Source organism: Squalius cephalus (genome assembly GCF_949319135.1).
Source record: "Squalius cephalus genome assembly, chromosome: 12".
NCBI classification, from domain to species: domain Eukaryota; kingdom Metazoa; phylum Chordata; class Actinopteri; order Cypriniformes; family Leuciscidae; genus Squalius; species Squalius cephalus.
The window spans coordinates 11,061,431-11,082,318 of NC_137133.1; the positions used below are offsets into that span (position 1 = coordinate 11,061,431).

Genomic DNA, 20,888 nt, shown 5'->3' on the forward strand with positions numbered 1-20,888 from the left:
TGCCGAGTTCACGCGCGTGATCATAGGTATTAAACCTATGCGTGTGAACTCTGCAATCGACTACTTTGGACTATAACCGAAAAACAGGATGTAAACAAAGGTATTTGCGCTGGCTTAAATAACATCATTTTTATTCATATCTTGCACATCTACTGCAGTCAGACTCACTCGCGTTCACTCAGAAGGAATCACTCACATTTTCTGTGCACTTGTAATGACACATCAAGGATGTTAAGAGGCTAAAAGCAGGTTTAGTACTTGCCCCATTGAAGTCAACAGGGTGCAAATTTTTAAAATAGAATAACTCGGTGTAGGCAACACCGATTTTTGTCGTTGTTCTCTGTATTGACAGCACTCCAAATGTACAAAAAAATGAGCTCAATGTTAAAATTGACCGGAGTTCTCCTTTAACATCACTTTTATTAATATCTTTCACATCTACTGCAGTCAGATTCACCCGCGTTCACTCTAAAGGAATCACTCACATGGCTGGGCACTTGTAATGACACATCAAGGATGCTAAGAGGCTAAAAGCAGGTTTAAAACTTGCCCCATTGAAGTCAACAGGGTGCAAATTTTAAAAAGAGGATAACACGGTGTAGGCAACACCGATTTTTGTCATTGTTCTCTGTACTGACAGCACTCCAAATTTACCAAAAAATTAGCTCAATGTTAAAATTGACCGGAGTTCTCCTTTATTTCTGAACAGAACATGTTTAACCATCATTCGATAAAAGACAAGTCAACAATACACATTATGAGAGAAACCAACCAAGATATAATTTGATGCAATAGGTGCAAAAATAGAGCTTTGCTGACAAGTCTAGTCATTCACAGTCAGCAGTAGCAATTATTTGCAGATTTTCACACTTTGCAGTCATTTTTTCTAATAAAATGATGCAACCGTGCATCACTGTGCAATGACATCGCAGCTATTGTCACGTGTTGTCCTCTGTCATTAAACTGCCCCTCACCTTTTGCTTCAAAAATGACAAAGTAATTAGGCTCTCTGGTTAAATAAAGGTTATATTAAAAACAACTAGAAGAGAATAAATGTCTGGGGTTAAGAAGTGAGCCAGAAGAATGCACAAGTGGCGGAGCAGCAGATGGCTCAGAGGGGGCTGGGCTCGGGCTCGTTGTGTTTAAATAGATCATTGAATGGGGCCCTGGTGAGTTTGTCTCTTCATGGCTACGGTGTGTTATACCTCTTAATGTGCATGTTACATTCTATTGTTCGCACCGTTGGGTTTTTGTGCATAATTAAGAGGCATGTGGGACATAGGGCTTTGAGTTTGAAGGTGCAGAGGATTGAGGTCTTCTTCAGCTAAACTGTCTCCCAGAACAGCTGAGCAATGAGGGGACTCACTTCAGTAGATATGGCGAGCTGCCCCATCACGGCAAGCACGGTAAATTTAGCAGGCAACAGCACAAGACAACTCTGCAGGGAATGAAAGTGCAGAGGATGTTCTCTACATGGTGTACTGTTACTAGACAGTGATCATTTGGAAACGTGACAGCATCTCTGTGTGTCTGCGTGGGACAACCTCTGAACGGTTACATAATTGGTGCACTGCAGGAAAAGATAGAGTTAGGTCGCATATATCTCTGGTTCAGTCTGCAATAACTCAGAGAGATGCAGAGTCTTGAAGAGCAGGACAAAATGGACAACAAATACTAGGAGACCATAATATCTTGCACAGTTTTGCTATCATAAATGGAAAACATGACAAAAATTCAGATGAACAGCAGCTATTGTTTACACATGCTTGTAACAGTTGCCCCACCCCTTCTTCTGATTGGTCCACTGTTTTGAAACTGACATGGATTAGCTACACAGTGTGTCAAAAGTTGAACGTTTGACTTTAAATGACAATATCAAACAAAAAAACTGTTTTTTTACAAATTCAAGTTATGTAAGCAATAACTTACTGATCTAAAAAACAGTTTCCCTGAAAGTTTGAGTTATTATTGAGTTATAGCGTGATTATAATAATTGATGATGAACCAAATTATTCAAAAGTAATGCTCAGACTCTTATTTTTCAATAATTCAACAGCCTGTCATCAATGATTCCTTAAATATTGTAATACATATTGCAAGTTTAGAAGTTTTGACATCTATATAAAATGCTGCAATATTTACGCATATATAAAGGCATTTATGAAGTGAATAAAATGTTATGACCATTTTAATTTGTGGAATTTATTATCAATAACTGTGTAAGATAGATTTTTTCCTTTTCCTATCCCATGATCATGGCAACATTTCAATATATCAATTCTTTACATCTATGCAACTAAATTCAGCTTTCTCTTAAAATAAAAGTAAATAAATAAACATTTTGGCACAAAAAGCAGATCCCCCCCCCCCCCCCCCCCCCCCCCTGCTTGGTTTGGCCTGGTGAACAAGATCAATGAGATCATGTTTGCTCTCACCTGAGTCCAGTGGAGTGAGAGACAGATGAGCTATCTGCCAGCGCACAGCATACAGGAGAACAGTCACATTGTATAAATCACACAGCCATCTACCCTGAACCTCCAGGACACAGCTGGCCTGTGGTACACAAGAAAATGATTATGCACAATCCACAGGCTTTGCCATAGCTCAAGGCCAAGAGCAACTCAAAACAGCCTGAGAATAGGAAGGGTGCAAACAGCATGCATTGTTGCATTTGCTCTGAAACCTAAAGGGACCGTATTAATCACTTATTCATCACAACCATCATTGTATCTTAATGAGTGTCATAAGACATTATCATCCATTATTTTCCGCTTAATGTCTACGAACAGCATCTGTGGCATGACGTTGATTACGACAGAGTAATTTCAATTCATCCCTTAACAAAGCACATATTTTTGTTAAAACGTATATTAAAGTCAACATTTTTAATTCTATCATATTTACTCAACCTATGTTCTTCCAAACATGCACAACTCTTTCTTCTGTGAAAAAGAAGATATTTTGAAGATGTTGGTAACCAAACAGTTTTGATTCCCATTGATCCCAATTTAAATTAATTAAAAACTTGTTGGTAACTTGTACTGTAAAATGTTACCTGAATTGCCTTTTGAGGTAGGACTATATTTTTAGGTAAGAACTGCATTCTATGTTAATTTTTACGAACTGAGAGACAAATCAAACTTAAGAAATGTAACCATGTAGTTAAATTAAACAAGAAATGTAACCTTTAGTAGTAGTTGTAGTTGCTTAACATGAAAAATAAACAAGAAAGGGAAAATATATATGAAGAAATTAACCCTGAATTCACAATTTAAAGCATTAGTTTACATTTACTCACCCTCATTTCGTTCCAATCCCGTATGACTTTCCTTCTTTCTTCAGTGGAACACAAAAGGAGCGGTGGTCGTTCTTTTTAAGTCAATTACAATGAATGAGGACGGTTTCAAAAATGTTCATTTTTACAAACTGAGAGACAAATCAAACTTACAAATAATTTAACCATGATATACAGAGAGGAAAATAAGTATTTAAACACCCTGCTATTTTGCAAGTTCTCCCACTTGGAAATCATGGAGGGGTCTGAAATTGTCATCGTAGGTGCATGTCCACTGTGAGAGACATAATCTAAAAAAAAAAATCCAGAAATCACAATATATGATTTTTTAACTATTTATTTGTATGATACAGCTGCAAATAAGTATTTGAACACCTGTCTATCAGCTAGAATTCTGACCCTCAAAGACCTGTTAGTCTGCCTTTAAAATGTCCACCTCCACTCCATTTATTATCCTAAATTAGATGCACCTGTTTGAGGTCGTTAGCTGCATAAAGACACCTGTCCACCCCATACAATCAGTAAGAATCCAACTACTAACATGGCCAAGACCAAAGAGCTGTCCAAAGACACTAGAGACAAAATTGTACACCTCCACAAGGCTGGAAAGGGCTACGGGGAAATTGCCAAGCAGCTTGGTGAAAAAAGGTCCACTGTTGGAGCAATCATTAGAAAATGGAAGAAGCTAAACATGACTGTCAATCTCCCTCGGACTGGGGCTCCATGCAAGATCTCACCTCGTGGGGTCTCAATGATCCTAAGAAAGGTGAGAAATCAGCCCAGAACTACACGGGAGGAGCTGGTCAATGACCTGAAAAGAGCTGGGACCACCGTTTCCAAGGTTAATGTTGGTAATACACTAAGGCGTCATGGTTTGAAATCATGCATGGCACGGAAGGTTCCCCTGCTTAAACCAGCACATGTCAAGGCCCGTCTTAAGTTTGCCAATGACCATTTGGATGATCCAGAGGAGTCATGGGAGAAAGTCATGTGGTCAGATGAGACCAAAATAGAACTTTTTGGTCATAATTCCACTAAACGTGTTTGGAGGAAGAAGAATGATGAGTACCATCCCAAGAACACCATCCCTACTGTGAAGCATGTGGTGGTAGCATCATGCTTTGGGGGTGTTTTTCTGCACATGGGACAGGGCGACTGCACTGTATTAAGGAGAGGATGACCGGGGCCATGTATTGCGAGATTTTGGGGAACAACCTCCTTCCCTCAGTTAGAGCATTGAAGATGGGTCGAGGCTGGGTCTTCCAACATGACAATGACCCGAAGCACACAGCCAGGATAACCAAGGAGTGGCTCTGTAAGAAGCATATCAAGGTTCTGGCGTGGCCTAGCCAGTCTCCAGACCTAAACCCAATAGAATAAAAATCAATATATGATTTTTAAAAAAATCATATATTGTGATTTCTGGATTTTTTTTTTTTAGATTATGTCTCTCACAGTGGACATGCACCTACGATGACAATTTCAGACCCCTCCATGATTTCTAAGTGGGAGAACTTGCAAAATAGCAGGGTGTTCAAATACTTATTTTCCTCACTGTAAGAGTGTTATAGGTGATTGCAAGGGTGGTTGATTACAGCTCAAATTCCTCCTTTAATGCAAAAATATGGGATTTTCTTTGTTGCTTTATCATCCATCAAGCACGTTGTCTAGAAAAGTAAGCAAAAAAAAGTGATGCGCATAACTCTCTGTAATAAGCTGCATTGTAACATAACTAACTTCAATTTGGGCTGGTAATTATGAAATCCAGTCCAGCGGTTCCTTGCGGTTATCTATAGAATGTTAAAATCACAGTGTTGACCTTGCTCTGAGAAGACTGTGATTAATATACCAGATCAACTGAAACCAGAGTAGGTGTACAGCCAGACAGAGTGGGAAGCAATTGGAACACAATGCTTTGAAAGAACTGAACCTGATACAGTTGAAGTATAAGAGCACCATGAGCCTTGCATCTGTGGACAAATCAAATCAGATGTGAGTGACAGGCAGCAGTACTGCAGAAACAGACTATTATAGTGTCTTGTTACCCTTCAGTCTGACCACCAGAGCGGGTTAAATGGGCTGCAGTTTCTTCATACTCTCAAAAGCAAACACATACTGTAGACTACGCTGGAATCTTAAACCTCCTTGTAGTTGTAGCCACATATACTGCTCTGCCGTGTATGAATTCGGCCATTCACACAGACAGGTTATTTTAAAGTAAATGGTTCTCTTTGGAGGCTTTCGTTCTAATGAGCTATCTGTTGATGAGCTCTGTCAGGGTATATGAGCCACAGGCAAAGCCCAACGCATTCGTCTGACCTCAGACTCGTAAAATCTATATCATTAGCCATTACAGTGCTCGCAAATGAAAATGGGATTTGTATGTTCCAGCTTTTGTGGTTCTTGAATGCTCAGATCATAGTCGCACAAAGACTGCTCTATTCTTATAATGAAATTCAGGAAACACTGATGAATCGCAGTTCTAAACCACCTTGACCATGACTCCTGAACAAATCTGATTTGAGACATTTGTGATTGTATCACAGACGTGTAGCTTTTGGGAAGGAGAGTTTAGGCTGTTATTCTATAAGATTGGTTTGGTTGCCCAAACTAGAGTGTGTGTGTGTTGATAAAAAGCTAATAATCAATCAATCAATCAATAAAATTTTTTTTTTAAAAAATGTTAAAATAAAAAATCTAAATAAAACACTTAATAAAAGTTTCAATTTTTGTTTACCTGCATGTCATGTGACCAATAACCAACATTAGATAACTGTAAACATGCAAATATGTAAATTATTGATATATTAACTTAAACTCCTGGGGGGTACTTCAAGTAAATATTTTATGTCAAAGGGGTTTGGGTGAGAAAAGCACGTAGGAATCTCTGCTGTAAGAGGCTGTACAGTAGTTGCTTGACATGAAAAATAAACAAGAAAGGGAAAATATATATGAAGAAATTAACCCTGAATTCACAATTTAAAGCATTAGTTTACACAAAAGTCATCATTTACTCACCCTCATGTTGTTCCAATCCCGTATGACTTTCCTTCTTTCTTCAATGGAACACAAAGGGAGAATTCTTGAAGAATGCAGTGGTCGTTCTTTTTCAGTCAATTACAATGAATGAGGACGGTTAAAACTTCAAAAATAATGCAAAAAGCATCATAAAATCATCATAAAACATCCTGAACAAACGCAAATTTATTCACATACATTATATTGTTCTAGTCACTAGTTTCCAATCACAGATCTGTACTCTGAAATCTACATCTTACAATAGTGTTCAATGAAAACAGATAAAAAATACACTGCAGTATATTACACATTAATATTTATCATAACCCAACACAGAAGAACATTTACTTTTCATGGAATTAGGAAATAAATCATTTACACATTTACATATATACAGACATTTGTAGCATTAAATAGCTTAAAAATAAAAAGTTACACACAGTGACATATATTTACAGCTTCTTACTATATACTATGTACAATAAATGTGGTACAAGTGTAAGACAAATCGCTAGTGCATTGTCCCACAATGCATCCAACATTATTAGCAAGCTGAGCAGACATCAGTATCTTCACATGTTCAAATCCTACTGCACCTGTGAAACATCTTCTCTGAGATCCTCAGCAAACTCCTTCAGTGCTTCCTGTTTCTTAGTGAAACATTGGCTAAAATGGTGCTAAATAAGTGCTGACATGATTTTATGCACTGATTGTTCTTCAGTCTAAAGCTGCCAGCCACCTTCTTCCGTAGTAGCTCACTCATCACACAGATGCTGCAGTTTAACCAGTCATATGTAATGCACTGAGCGAGAGTGACCTTTCGTAAATGTGCAGCATATTATAGGCGTCTCAAATGTGCCTTAAATGCTCTTCTCCTCACTGTACAGGGTAATGGAAGGACAAGTTTGGTGGGCAGACAAGTTCAGTCTAAAAAACCTCCTCTTCTTCAGCTTCACATCCGTAATCTGTAAAGACAAAGGTTTGAATGAATTCTGTGGTTTCGGTATAAATGGTGAAAAAGTCAAAATGGTAAAGATTAGATTAGATGGTAGACTGCTACCAGGACACCTCTGTGATAAGCAAGTATTTGTAGATGTATGACTTGCAGAGGAGACGGGTTCGGAGCAGTTTATCAAGATGATAAACACTTTAAATGCAGTCTGCCACAAATGCTAGAGAGTTACAGCCCACTTAGCATTACACAATTTGTCAAGATGAAGAGCCAGACCTTGGAACTAATCTGGGAAACCCTTGATCACTGAACCCTCGAGCCATGACTTCATTATCCTTGTCAGTGACAAGGCTACAATCCGCTGTGACATACTGACCATTTCCACCTATCAGCTCCATGGCACTAACGCAAGACTCTTCCGCCTCTTCCTCATTTTCCTCTTCCTCCTCTGCGGGTTCCTCATATGCTACAGGCCCAATTTCCAACATGGGGGGAGGGGTGGGGGCCGGAGGGGGCTCTGTGGCTGCAGGAGGCAACATCGTGGTGATGTTGGTAGTGACCTGAAATAAATAATAAAGCAATGTTTTAGAACAACAAACATAAATTGCCAGATTAACTATATTTGTTTATAAATTCACAATGCTCCCCAAACTCTGCCAGGCTTAAATCATAATATCAATACTTTTTGCTTGGTACCATGGTACAGTGGCAACTAAATATGCATCTAAAACGTTAAAATGTGGTGCTTATGTGGGTAATGCCAGTTTGAATTTGATCTGCAAAATTTCCTGATCCCATTCCTTCTCTCTTTTCTAATAATCTCCATTATTTTCAGTTCTGAAGTGCAGTGGCTAAGATATGTACATATCACACGTACATGTACATCTAACATACTAAATCGTGGTGCTAAATATATCCATCTGATATGTTCAATCTTGGTGCTCATGTGGGAAATGCAGGTTTAATTCTGGCCTGCAACAGGTCCTGATCCCATTCCCCCTCTTTCTCATGAATAATTTCCATAATAATGTTTAATACTGATTCTAAGTCAGCACCATAGTGTGGTGGCTAGCATATGTGCATGTGACACTTTCAATCACGGTGCTCATGAAGGAAATACAGATTTGAATCTGGCCTGCAATGTTTGCTGATTCCATTCTCCCTTCTCTCCCCATAATAATTTACTATCATTCTCCACTGTCTTTCCAATTAAGTAAAAAAAAAAAAAAAAAAAAACTAAAAATAGTGATTATTCACATCACAGTCGAGCAAAAACAGAGATTAAATCCCCCCCCCCCCCCCCCTCCCAAAAAAAAAAGATTCAGGGCTACATCTCCCAGCAGGCATCTGTATAAGGAAGTACAGCTCAGGGGAAGCAGAGGCCTAAATCAATTATCATGTTGTGAAAAACGGAGGAAGAGCATGAAAGTCTCAGTGGTAATTATAGCACAGACTTGCCGCTGTACCGTGAGGCCGCTCTTCAGGCGGTGCCAGTAAAGGGGAAACAGCAGCAGCGGGGATCTTGTAATAGGGACTGCCAAGCTTGGCAAACGCCTAAAAGACGCCCTGCAGCTCACCTGTAGGTTACACCCTGAGTGAGTAACCCAGGCTGGGATCACAGAGACATGCAGAGGCCTGATGGCTGGAGAATCTGGGCTGGGGCATTAATGATCTCATTAGGAACAAGACAATTTAGAAAACTTGAGATAATATTCCAGTACTTTTCTGTGTAGTACTTATATTTCATTCTATGGTTCCTTGCCACATCTGAACTAAAACCCCTTGTGTATGAAACAGTGCTCTGCTTGTTCTTGTTTTGAGGGGGAAAAGGGGAGAACTGCTAATGTTTCTGAATAATGTTCCATAATTCTGAATCTCGCAGATAAAGGCACAATACATTATATAACACTGATCTTTTTTCAGAAGATCTCTGTAGCAACCTGGATGGGACATCGGGAAGCTTCAGTGCGTGAGCAAAGTTGACCCCTGCAGTCATTTTGTACTTGATTTTTGCCACAGCAAATTTGTCTGTTTGTGCATGCACTTTCATATGTTTGACTTCAGACCAAATTGCTGCTTATTCAAGCTTGACCATTTTGAAGAGAGACAATAAGACCTAGAAATTTTGTGGCTTGAACATTACCACATATATTGACTTTCAATTAAATGTATATGCCATATTTACCCCATATTGTGAAATATGCTGGTTCGCTATTTTACTGCAGTGACATTTAGCTATGATGGATTTGATTATCGTGATGGATTTACCTCTGAAGTCAAGTAGGGTTAGTCAAGCAAATTTGATTTGACCTCTATCAAGCTGAAAGCTGAAATATTGCTCATTGGGTCAACAAGACAACAGACCGCAAACAGTTCTGCACTGAGATGCCATTCAGTAATCACATTAGAGCCTTGGGTTAGAAATGAGGTGCATAGTTCAAAAAGAGAAGAGCAAATTCTTGCCATATTTAGTTTTTAATGTCCAACCAAATGTGTTAAAAAATAATAACTATGGTTTGTGCTGACATGTGTTTTATGTTAAAACTATACTAACACTTACATTTACTAAATGTCTTTTTGCATATTTCTAGGTCTATAAATATTTGAAGAAGGTTTTTTTTTTTTTTTTTTTCATAATGTGGGACTACTACACTGTAAAAAAATAATTTCCATGATTTTAACAGCTTAGATAATTAATGTGATTCCGATAACATATTTTGAGTTTCTATTTATTAAACCAATCTCATTGATTGTATTACATTTTTCATTTCAATGAACTAAAAAATTTAAGGCAACCAGGTAACTTACTTTTTTCAAGTTAAACCAACAATTTTTTTTACAGCGTACTCTGTCTAATGGAAAATAATCTTTGAATGGAAAATCAAACATATTATTAACATTAACAGTAAGGGCCCTCATTTAACCTACCGGTGAGGCTGTTGTCCTCTTCTTCTTGGGAGCGGATGATATTAAAGGGCGGAGCCTAAAGAAACAAGGTAGAAAGGTAAAGTAATTATTTAGTGATTTTTCAGTGGCCTCACCCTTCTTCACAGCAGCTCATGCATTGATTGAAGAGCTCAAGAGCCCGTAACAAGCCTAATTTTCCTTCTAAAAATATGAAAATATGAAGCATACTTCCTGCCCCCTCCTTCACTCCCACCCCACAACAGATTACAGAGGCATATCTAAAGCAATAGATTCACACAGAGACCTGCACTACTGGGGCTAAAGAAGCCCTGTGGCGCTGATGAAATGCTTAGCTTACACTTCCTGGCGACTGGATTTAAACATCAAACACCAGCACTATTTAGGGCTAATATTAAAGAGACCAGTATAAAACATTAATTAGTTTGATGGGGGAAGGGAGAGGGGAAAAGGGAACGTTCTGAAATGAGAATGACCTTGATCTGGCTTTATGTTAGTCCAGTGTGCACCGTGAAGACAGACTGCTATTTATGTCATAATTATGATAAGCTGGTTCCGAGCTAAAGTGGAACAACGGCAGTTACATGTTTTGCCTGTGCATTTCTATATACAAGGCAGAAGAAGAATATATAGGCAAGCTATTTATGTACAAAATAAATAGGAGTACTGTGTATGCTATACTCAAGAACTTAAGACATGTCTTCACCTGCTTTTTTAAAAATGCGAATGTTTGGAGCTTGTCTCATTTCAAAGCTCCATCTGATCTCATAAGGTTTACGTTAGAGTGTGTCAAAAAATCAAGGCTTCGTGTGTAAGGTGTCTTTGAATGCCCAAAGACTCCCCTAATGTGTTAGAATGGCTGAGCATAAAAAAAGCATTATAAGTAGGCAGGAATTTGCACAATGCTATTTAAAACAGCACTGATTGTGAATAGAAAGTTGCCTTCAAAAGATTTTACAGCAAATTCCACAGAAAATGCAAGCCAAATAATCCTAACATTTTGGAAAGCTTTACCAAAACAGACATGAAGGGTGTACATTGTTCACTCTGTTACACTGATGTATTAATTTATGATATACTTGCAATAGTACTGAAAGTACTGCTTATGCAAATGCAGCTTCACATAGTCTCAATATTGTCTGAATATACAGAACAACCCACACAAGTACACTCACACAGGCATATAAACACTCAGTGAAGTGCAGAAAAGCTGGGCAGCGACTGTGCCTCCCTGGTGAGATCTCCCAGAGGACTTTGTGAGAGCACTTTCTTGGCCGATAAGGGAAAGTGCTGCTAATTAATCTGCTTAAGGAAGAGAGGAGGAGAAAAAGAGTGAGCGAGAGAGAAAGTACACGCTAAGAACGGGGCTTCCTTTGTCGTAACTCATTAGGAGTGGCGGCCTACATCAGCCATCTGCAGCATGCTGGTCGAGTCGAGTCTGTTCTGGACAGATCTGCTCTATGCACCAGTGTCCTGGCCCTGGCACACATCCTCAACATAACTCCAGTATTAGGATTATCCAACACATATTACTGGAAAACACAATCACCCCCAAGCGGCCTCGCAGAGTGAATAGTCTTGGGTAGAGGCGCAGATCTACAACCCAAGTGTGACTAATACACTTACAAATCTTCAGCCATGGAAGTGAAATGGCCTCCAGCTGAATCTAGAGCACATATTGTGTATCGGATGCCTCTGCTTGCGGGGACTGAGAAACGTGGATAATCTTACAATACCGAATGCACGAGCTCAACTGAAAGGGGTGAGGATGCTGCTAAAAATGAACTAGAAAGAAGATCTGAGCAGAAAGTTCAAGCGATTGTTTTGTCTTCTTCAAGGGCATGTCAAGGGGGAACAATGGCAGATCTTTTTAAAACAAGAAAGATTTATTTGAGAACCAAATTATGTAAAACACCCCAGAGAACATATTTTGAAATACGCAAGTTTATTTTTCGTACCCCTACTGGCAAATAGTTTTTTTCTTTTTCTTGTTTTAAACAAAAACTTTATAAAACTGTGTTAAATTAAACTGTTATTAAACTGTGTTAATAAAACTGTTTAAGGAAAATAAACTTAATTCAAAATATATTCTCTGAAAACAAGTCTTCATTTCTTCACTTTTCTAAATGTATCCTACACTGCTCATAATAAACTTGATAACCCAATACAATAAGGTTGTTCCAAACAGTAGGCACCAATATTTACTCTATTTCAGTGGTTTTCAACCCTTTTGACTAAAAATCTCCTGTTGATTTTCCAGTGATAAACAAATTATATTTCCACACAGTCAACTGAACAATATTCGTAATGTACAGTTACTGTATGTGGCCACTGAGATTTCACAGTGGGAGGGGATACTTTATTACAATATTGTAGAAGAAAAAAAATATCTATTGTGGTCATGGCTATTTAGAACAAAAACATGTGTATCACATTTACCTTTGTACGCGAAATTCTGAGAGCAAAACGCAGTCATCTCAATAGAAATTTGTACATCTGTAGTTTTCAACAGTATTCTCATTGCAATTAGTAACTATTTTAAATTTTGGTGATTTTTGGTGGCTAATTCACATGAATTTAAACAACGTTATTTGTATGTTTTTGTGCGATCTGCTTATGCCCCAGTGACGGGTATGTTGTGGGGAGCTTCATGCTTACTTTTTTCTGATAATCATATGTTTTTATTTGATTCACATTGTACAAATTCATACGCCACTTCGTAACAGTTATGTTTTCCTGTGAGATCAGGTAGATAATTTTGCATGAGGGACATGGGCAAAAAGTTCCACCCCGTGGACTTCGCATTGGATTTAATTTTGTTGAACTGAACCAATATAAAACTGCTTGGTTTGAAAGGTTTGAAAGCTGCTTGGTTTAGAAGTGGTACTTCCTGCATAACTACAACCCTGTCTGTGAAATTTCACAGAAGTTTAGCTAATGTCAAGTTAAATAGATTAGAACAGAGTGTTTGAGAGTAGCAGCCTATGAAGACAGCAGACAGCAAGGCTGCTCATCAGGGTTTGGATCAGCGCCATCAGCTCACAATCTAATGCACATGTCAGAGGTTTCCGCTCTAACACAGACGCACTTACACCGGCTCCTGAGTACAGTGAATACTGACCCTCCCACGGCCTTCTCTATAAATCACTGATGCAATTTATGGCAGACCGTCTGCTCATCTCTAAACACATTACAATCAGACGACTCGGCACACGGGCGGCACTAAGGCCCTTTAACCAGGCAGAATTAACCACCAAAACTCCTGTGTCAGATTGACAAAACCCTGTAAACACATCCAATTATACTTCAAGAGCTCTTTATGCATTTAATAGCAGGCATCTGCTGCCCAGAGATGTCAGATCAGTGAGCGTCAGAGAGAGAGATAGAGAGAAAGAAAATGAGAGAAATAGAACAGGAGAACAGGATCATTCAGATATGTGTATCCCGAGGACAATCTCTAAATGTGACTGTTGAACCCTGACCTTCTCCATCTCTGTTTCCACAGCACTGCCCCTTCATGCCCGGCAGGGGCCGACCACATCACAACACGATCCTCCACAACCCCCCTGGGTAGCACATTCACATACTACACACACAACTGCGAGTGACACTGAGCTGAACGGCCCCTGGCATGTGACCTGGACCACTGAGCTGAACGGCCCCTGGCATGTGACCTGGACCACTGAGAACCGTGAGGGTCCTGTATGTGTTTGGAGGTTAGATGTCAAGATGAGTACTGTATAAACAAACATTCAGTATTGTGTGTGCATGCTCTGAAATGTGAAGGGTAAGTGAACGATGATGTCAGTAGGTGTGTGTTTGGTCTGTGAGGTAAGTGTGAATTTCAGTGGAGTGTGATGCACTGGAGTGAGGTCACATTAAGGCCACATATCAAATATGTATGATGTGAGATTATGAACAAGGTTGTTTGAATTAACAGTATTCATTTGTCCTAAATTCCTGTTTTTGTATGCTGTGTCTCACTAGTTCCATATGAGTTAGTGTATCACGCATACACATTTGGGTACAGACAAGGGACTTGATTCTCTGAACATTGAGACACCGATGAACTAAAACTAAAACATCAATGTACAAACGTTCAAAAGTTTGAGATGCATCTGGGATCATTTGTTATCTTTATCAAGCAGCTTCAATCTCCATTTCTGTTGGGCTGAGACTGGAGAAAACTTGATGACAAGTGAGCATATGCATTTTAAGAATTTTTAATGAGCGAACATACCGACTGCTCTACATCAACTGTCTTTTGAGTCAGACTGTGAGATATATATCTTGGCTAAGACTTTTGTCACAAATGACAGCACTGACTGGCATTTTAAGTCCCCAGAGTCTGTGTTCATTCTGACATCCTCATTTACGTACAAAATGTAAAATACAAGCCTGACAAGCCAGACCCACATCAAGATATTGGGTCTGGGAACACACCATTGGCAGGGCTCAATCCGAAAGGCGGGATAAACGGTTGTCGTTCAAATTCCCTCTGCACGCAATAGGATAGTGCTACAACCAACCAGAGTGTTTTCCCACCAGCGGAGCTAGTTGATAGATTAAACTTTTGCCATATCCGGTCGCCAAAACTCCGAACACATCTTCCTTTTTTTAAGAATGACTTCAGTGCCGTTCTTTGTTCTTTTCTCAAAGAAAAGCTTAACTCCAAGTCTTCCAGAGTCGCGGCCAAAGCAGATTCGAAAGCCCGCTGTTCGCCAGCAGTAGCAGCCATCTTCTTTATTTTCAAGTAGCAGGGAATTCACGCAGAACCGTCACAACTCTGCCGTCATTATGTTAAGCCCGCCCACCGACTCTATACACGATGTGATTGGCCTGTTTAGAGTTTGGTTTTTCCTGCTCGCAAGCCAACGGAGTGTTGCTAGACGACACTGGCTGCAAAATAAAATTTGCTGCCGCTAGGGTGCGTCTAGATTTCTAGGCTAGTGACATACTGCAATGCTGTTAGAACTTCATCTGAGACTAAGATATTGTAAAGGCAACAGATCCAAAGCCGCCAACTTTGCCCTCCGACAAAATTTTTTTTTTTATGATCCTTGAAATGTCTCTTGGTTTAAAACAGGGTTCACCAATCTCGGTCCTGGAGGGCCGCTGTCCTGCAGAGTTTAGCTCCAACCAGCTCCAACACACCTGTTTGAAAGTTTCTAGTATGCCTAGTGAGACCTTGATTAGCTGGTTCAGGTGTGTTTAATTGGGGTTGGAGCTAAACTCTGCAGGACAGCGGCCCTCCAGGACCGAGATTGGTGAACCCTGGTTTAAAACAATCTCACTGATCTTTCAGTGAAACCTAAAGGGTTGAATCAGAGTTAAATATGACAGAGTACAAGGTTCAATTTAATATTGAATAATGAACTTAATTAAATTGAAAATAGTCTGTCAGCTTAGCAAAGCCATAGAGGCAAAACACAGTATCTTCACATATCCTTTATAGAGGAGGTCCGAGGCACATTCACACACTGCAACATCAGGTAGCATCTGTGCATTGCTTCCCCCTCACAGGATTTTCACAGGTGCCTGGCACCAGGCGAAAGTGTGAAGTCAAAATGGGTACATCTGCAGAACAGAACTGTGGCATCTTTACTGAAAATAAATCACTAGAACCAGATGGCTGACCTGCATTATTGAACAGGGTGCTACATTTTGGGTGTCCCTCTTGTGACCTCTCAGGAGGTAAAAACGGGCCAATCCACAGGTCAGACGGGGTGCCCTCAGGGCTGAGTGGGTGAAGCTGGTGAGGACACCCAGCCCTTATGCCAGGCTTCATACACCCCCCGGCAGTCTGCACCCGCCCTGGGCCAGATGGTGAATGAGCTGGCTAATGGAGCGAATTCATGCAAGACAAATTTGCCCACTTAACAATCAATCCCAACACTGCTCTGTCATCAATAATTTCCTAGGATCTCCCAGGACTCTTTCAAAGGCAGACTGAATCACTGCTGTAAACACCATCAGGTCTATGAGAGAGATAAAGCTTTGAATAAACTGCCAATCAAACAAAGGCAAATACAATTGTTCGATAAAAGATTAAACATGTCTAAAGCATGTTTTCAGAAATACATAACATAATGAACCAGGTTGGATTGTTAGATTTATTTATTAGATTATTACTGAAACATCATTTTTAATATACATTTTTTTAAATATTATAATTATATAAAAACTAGTAATATATGTAATAATCTAGAGTATAAATAGTTTAGATTATAACTATAATAATCATTATTATCATAAATATACAATATAAAAATGATAATCAATACAATACAATACAAAAAAGAATCTAAATTGTGATTGGGTTAGCCGCAATCAAATTTGGAGCTATAACTGTACACACATTTTATATTAATATTTTTATTGGAATAATAAATAGCCTACAGTAAAGTTAATGATCTATTTTATTTGTGGAAGATTGTTTATTATGATTCTTAATAAAATCAATATGATTATTATTAATAAAACAAATTTAACTATTTACGGAGCATTAGTGTCTATAATCATGCCACAGAACATGCCTTACTCAAGCTAAAATTACTGCAATGCACAGCCTCTCATGGCTTACTGCTTTAGTAACATAGGATAAAAGCTTTGTTATTTGTCTAAATTTAAACAGTTGTTTCCTCATCCTCCAGCTGCAGATTAAACATATATGTAATTTTAGAAACAAAGTATGCATGAGTATTTGAGTACCAAAGCTAACAATCTATTCACATTTGGGTTATATACAGTATAACACGCTGAAGGCTGTAGGGCGGAAATCAAACACTTCCACTATTACTGATGTGTTCTTATGGGCTTTGTAGCTAGGCAACACATTTAAACGGCTCTTAGTGTGATCTCATTTAAAAAAAAACAAAAAAAAAACCTGGCCTAGTCTCAGCCATTTCAGAGGGAGCACTTTTGCTCCGCTGGGCCCATATGCCAGTCTGTCAATAATGCATGTCGATGAAATCTGACAGGGGAGGGAAGTAATATTTCTGTTGAGCCAATATCATACAGCAGCTGGCTTTGTGTAAATAAATCTAAGGGGGGAGAGGGGTGTAATGGGTGGAAGCTCTCCACCAGCTTTGGGTGCCACTATGCAGCTGTAATCCCCACTCTCCAGCTGGGGGTATCAGCGGTTAAGTTGTAAGGATAGTCGGAGAGCAGATTTTGGGGCAGGTCTAAAAACACAAAATGCTAATATTCATAAATAATTAAAAATTAATTAGCTAAAATATATAGATTTATTAATGCTCCTGAAAATGGAATGGGACTAAAATACAAATGCAGCAAAAAAAGATTCATAAAAAAAGGCTATAATGAACCAATTCTTTTTAATGAGTTGATCTAAAACTGCAGTCACATTAGCAAAATTTCAGCGTGATTAAAAGGTCCATTGTCTATTGTCAATAGCACAGTAATGTATGAAGCACAGCTCACACAAAAGTCACTTTCAAACCAAACAGCTTTCTGTTGGTCATTGCGACAAATTTACATAACCAACTTAAAAAAAAAAAAAAAAGAATCTGCATGGGGAACTTATTCGCCCTCACGCAAAACTCCCAAATCTGTGGTAAATGTGACAGGCTAATGCCTAAATCAGACTCACTCAGGTAGAATGAAAAAAGCTATACACTAACTAAAGCAAATCTCTATAAGGTGATTCTGTAATTTGTCAACTAAGAATCATTTGGCTCCTAAATGTTTCATGAGAGGCAATTACCCCCTTGTCATTAAACAAAACACCATATTATATATTTATTCAAAACTAAATCTTAAGCTTAAAAAAAAAGCTTCTAGCTGAAACACAAGAAAAAAAAAAAAAAAAAAAAAATCAGGCAATGGGTTTCAAACCAGTGCCTAAACTACTGTACAGCTCCAATGACCTATAATAGTCAAACCCACTATTACTTCAGTGACCCTCATTCCTCATGAAAGTGGTTGCACAGCTAGAAAAATATCCAATAATAACCATCAAATATCACTGGACTCAGTGGGGAGTTTACGCAGAGTCTGAGGGATGAACCGAGAAAGGGGGGTAAAAGCAGCAACACATCCCAAAAAAGCTTCCCTAACAAATACTCACAGAGCATCCTTTTCCTGAAGGACAAAGCTATTACACATTCAGCTCCTTCTTTCAGATCTAGCATGATGGAGGAGATACAGAAGGAAGACATGCAATCTGACCCTGGAGGAGGCAACAATTAGGGCCCAGTTGTTTCCACACCTCGTAGTGTCAAGGCATCTTATCACACTTCCTGCAGGCCACTGAGGAAGGCCCCCAGCGGTCTGACCTGGGGAAAAGGCTTCGAGAGAAAGAGAGATTCATAGAGGAGAAGAAAGGTGTGATTATGCTCTTTGTATCTCACCCTCCAGCGGTCCAGTACAACAGAGGGAAGGTGGGATTTGTCCCTGATTTCACTATTGTGACTTTGATCAGTATTTCACCAATACAGCCACATCATATTACAAATCTTATTGTAATTTGAATCAAATAAAAGTAGCCTTTGTGAGCATTTCTTTTAAAAACTTTTGAACGGTAGTGTGTGCATATATATGTGTGTGCAATATATATATATATATATATTAGTGCTGTAAATTGATTAAAAACTTAGCTAATTGCACATTTTTCTGTAATTAATCGGGATTAATTGCACCTAACAATAAAGTTTTTAATATATTTGTATATTGTAATACTTTCACATTGAATCTCCCAAATAATGTAGAAACAACATAAAGACAGTATATTTTAACAACTGTTAATGGCATCTTTCTACGAAGCACTATGAATGACTAATATCAGTACTGATGCTGATGTCTCTACTACAAGGATTATGCTAAAAAAATCTAACAACTTTTAATTTAAGTGAATCAAAAAAAAAAAAATTCACAGAAACCCATTGTAATAAATGTCACATTTAGATTTGCCTGTCACGTTTTGAGTTTGTTTGTTTACGTTATGTTTACATACTGTATGAATTTAAGCCTTCTGAGTCTGTCCCTTGTATTGGGTTGTTGTTTGAAGTCAGTGTGTTGTGTTTGTGGCTGTTTCCTCTGAGTTATTCTCCTGGTTATTATTTTGATTCTTGGATTAGAGATTTATTTTGAGTATCTCCATCGTAGTACGGTTCATTACAGCCACCGACCATAACAGTGCCTTTGATATCAGGGCTCAACAATAAGTTTTTTTTTCCATTGGCCCAGTCAGACTGTTTGATTTCTACCCGCCTTGCTAAAATTCACAAAGTGAGTGATTTTCTCTCTTTTGTTCTTTGATTAACATTAATGACACAGACAGCAGCAGGTTTATTAGGCCGCTGTCACTTTAAGACCTGACGCACTGACACGCATCCTATTTTCTTACAACTCTTTACGTTTATTTAACACTTTTTAATTAATTTAAGACTCTGCTTACGAGGATACTCACCAGTTCAAGCGTGAAAGAGTACTAAGTGCGGCTCTGGCTTATCTGAAGCGGCATTCTGTGCGTGTGTTTCAGGTATATGTTCACAGAGAGCTGCTTCAGAGACAGCACGCCAGTACAGATTTTAATTTTTTTTTGCAGCTTATCATGCTTGAATGGTTTAATAGCACTTGAATGAATGGTAGCGTCATCATATAATGTAACGCTAGCCAAAGGATGCCAGGAAAAACAGATGCTGCGTTGATTGCGTTAAATATTTTGAATTGCACGCGTTAACACGTTAATTTTGACAGTCCTAATATATGCATACATACATACATACACACACATATATATATATACATATATATATATATATATAAATACAATACACTAAAACTATACTGTCTCAAACACTTATTCAGTCACCAATCATGGCGTTCTTGATCATTCCCTACCACCAAACAAAACAGTGTGTGGGAGTGAGAACGCCTTGAACTGATCACACATGAAGAATTTGACATGCCGCAAAGCCTCCATGAGGCAAGTAGCAATTTTCTTTCATCATAGGGACTGCTGCTTAGGAACAGCTTTTGTCCAAAACCTGTAGCGCTTTGTGTACAACAAAGCGATCAAAACCTTGCAGTGGCAAGGAAAGTGCACAGGAGGATCTATCACCTGCAATCATAATAACATCTGTACATGCATTCCTGCTCCATGCCACCAGAAGAGAGAAAAAGTTTCCATTGCGGATTCAAGTCAGTCAGGGAAGATGAGTGGGAGAAGACTCCTGCTGATACAGCTTGAGAAGTGTGCTGTGACTGAGTCAACCTCCCTCTGTGACTCTAGTGCAGATGGAAAAGAAGGGTAAGAGAGCTCGCAAAGCCTTCAAGATGGCCTCTCAGTATCACCTACAGAACCCTGGCCTTGTAACATCTGCTGAGGTGAGACTCGGTGGATAGGCCTATAGAGCACAACAGCCAAGTTTTGGAAGAAAAATCTCATTAATTTTCTCCATATTTTAACAGTAACCCTTCAAAACATGAGATCCGAGTTTAGTAAGTGATGATACGCTATAATTCAACAGTTTGGGGTAAGATTTTTCTCTAAAGAAATTAATACTTTTATTTAACAAGGATGAATTAAATTGATCAAAAGTGACAGTACATTTAGAATGTCACAAAACATTTTAATTTCAAATAAATGCTGTTCATGAGGATGCATCAAAGAATCCTGAAAAACTGTGTCCACAACTGTTTTCAACTGTTTCTTGAGCACTAAATCAGCATATT

General features: G+C 38.8%; 1 protein-coding gene across 4 annotated transcripts in view; it reads right to left on the reverse strand.

Annotated features, from left to right (window-relative positions):
- Positions 1–6,476: 6,476 nt before the first annotated feature.
- Positions 6,477–20,888, reverse strand: part of brf1b (BRF1 general transcription factor IIIB subunit b) — a 64,008-nt gene continuing 49,596 nt past the window's right edge. For all 4 annotated transcript variants that reach the window (XM_079888514.1, XM_079888513.1, XM_079888515.1 and 1 more), the window contains 3 exons: positions 10,194–10,248; positions 7,642–7,825; positions 6,477–7,278 (listed from right to left, as the gene is read on the reverse strand). In XM_079888514.1, the coding sequence (XP_079744640.1) occupies positions 7,241–7,278; positions 7,642–7,825; positions 10,194–10,248 (277 nt within the window). In that variant the 3' untranslated portion in view covers positions 6,477–7,240. The remainder of the gene's footprint in view (positions 7,279–7,641; positions 7,826–10,193; positions 10,249–20,888) is intronic.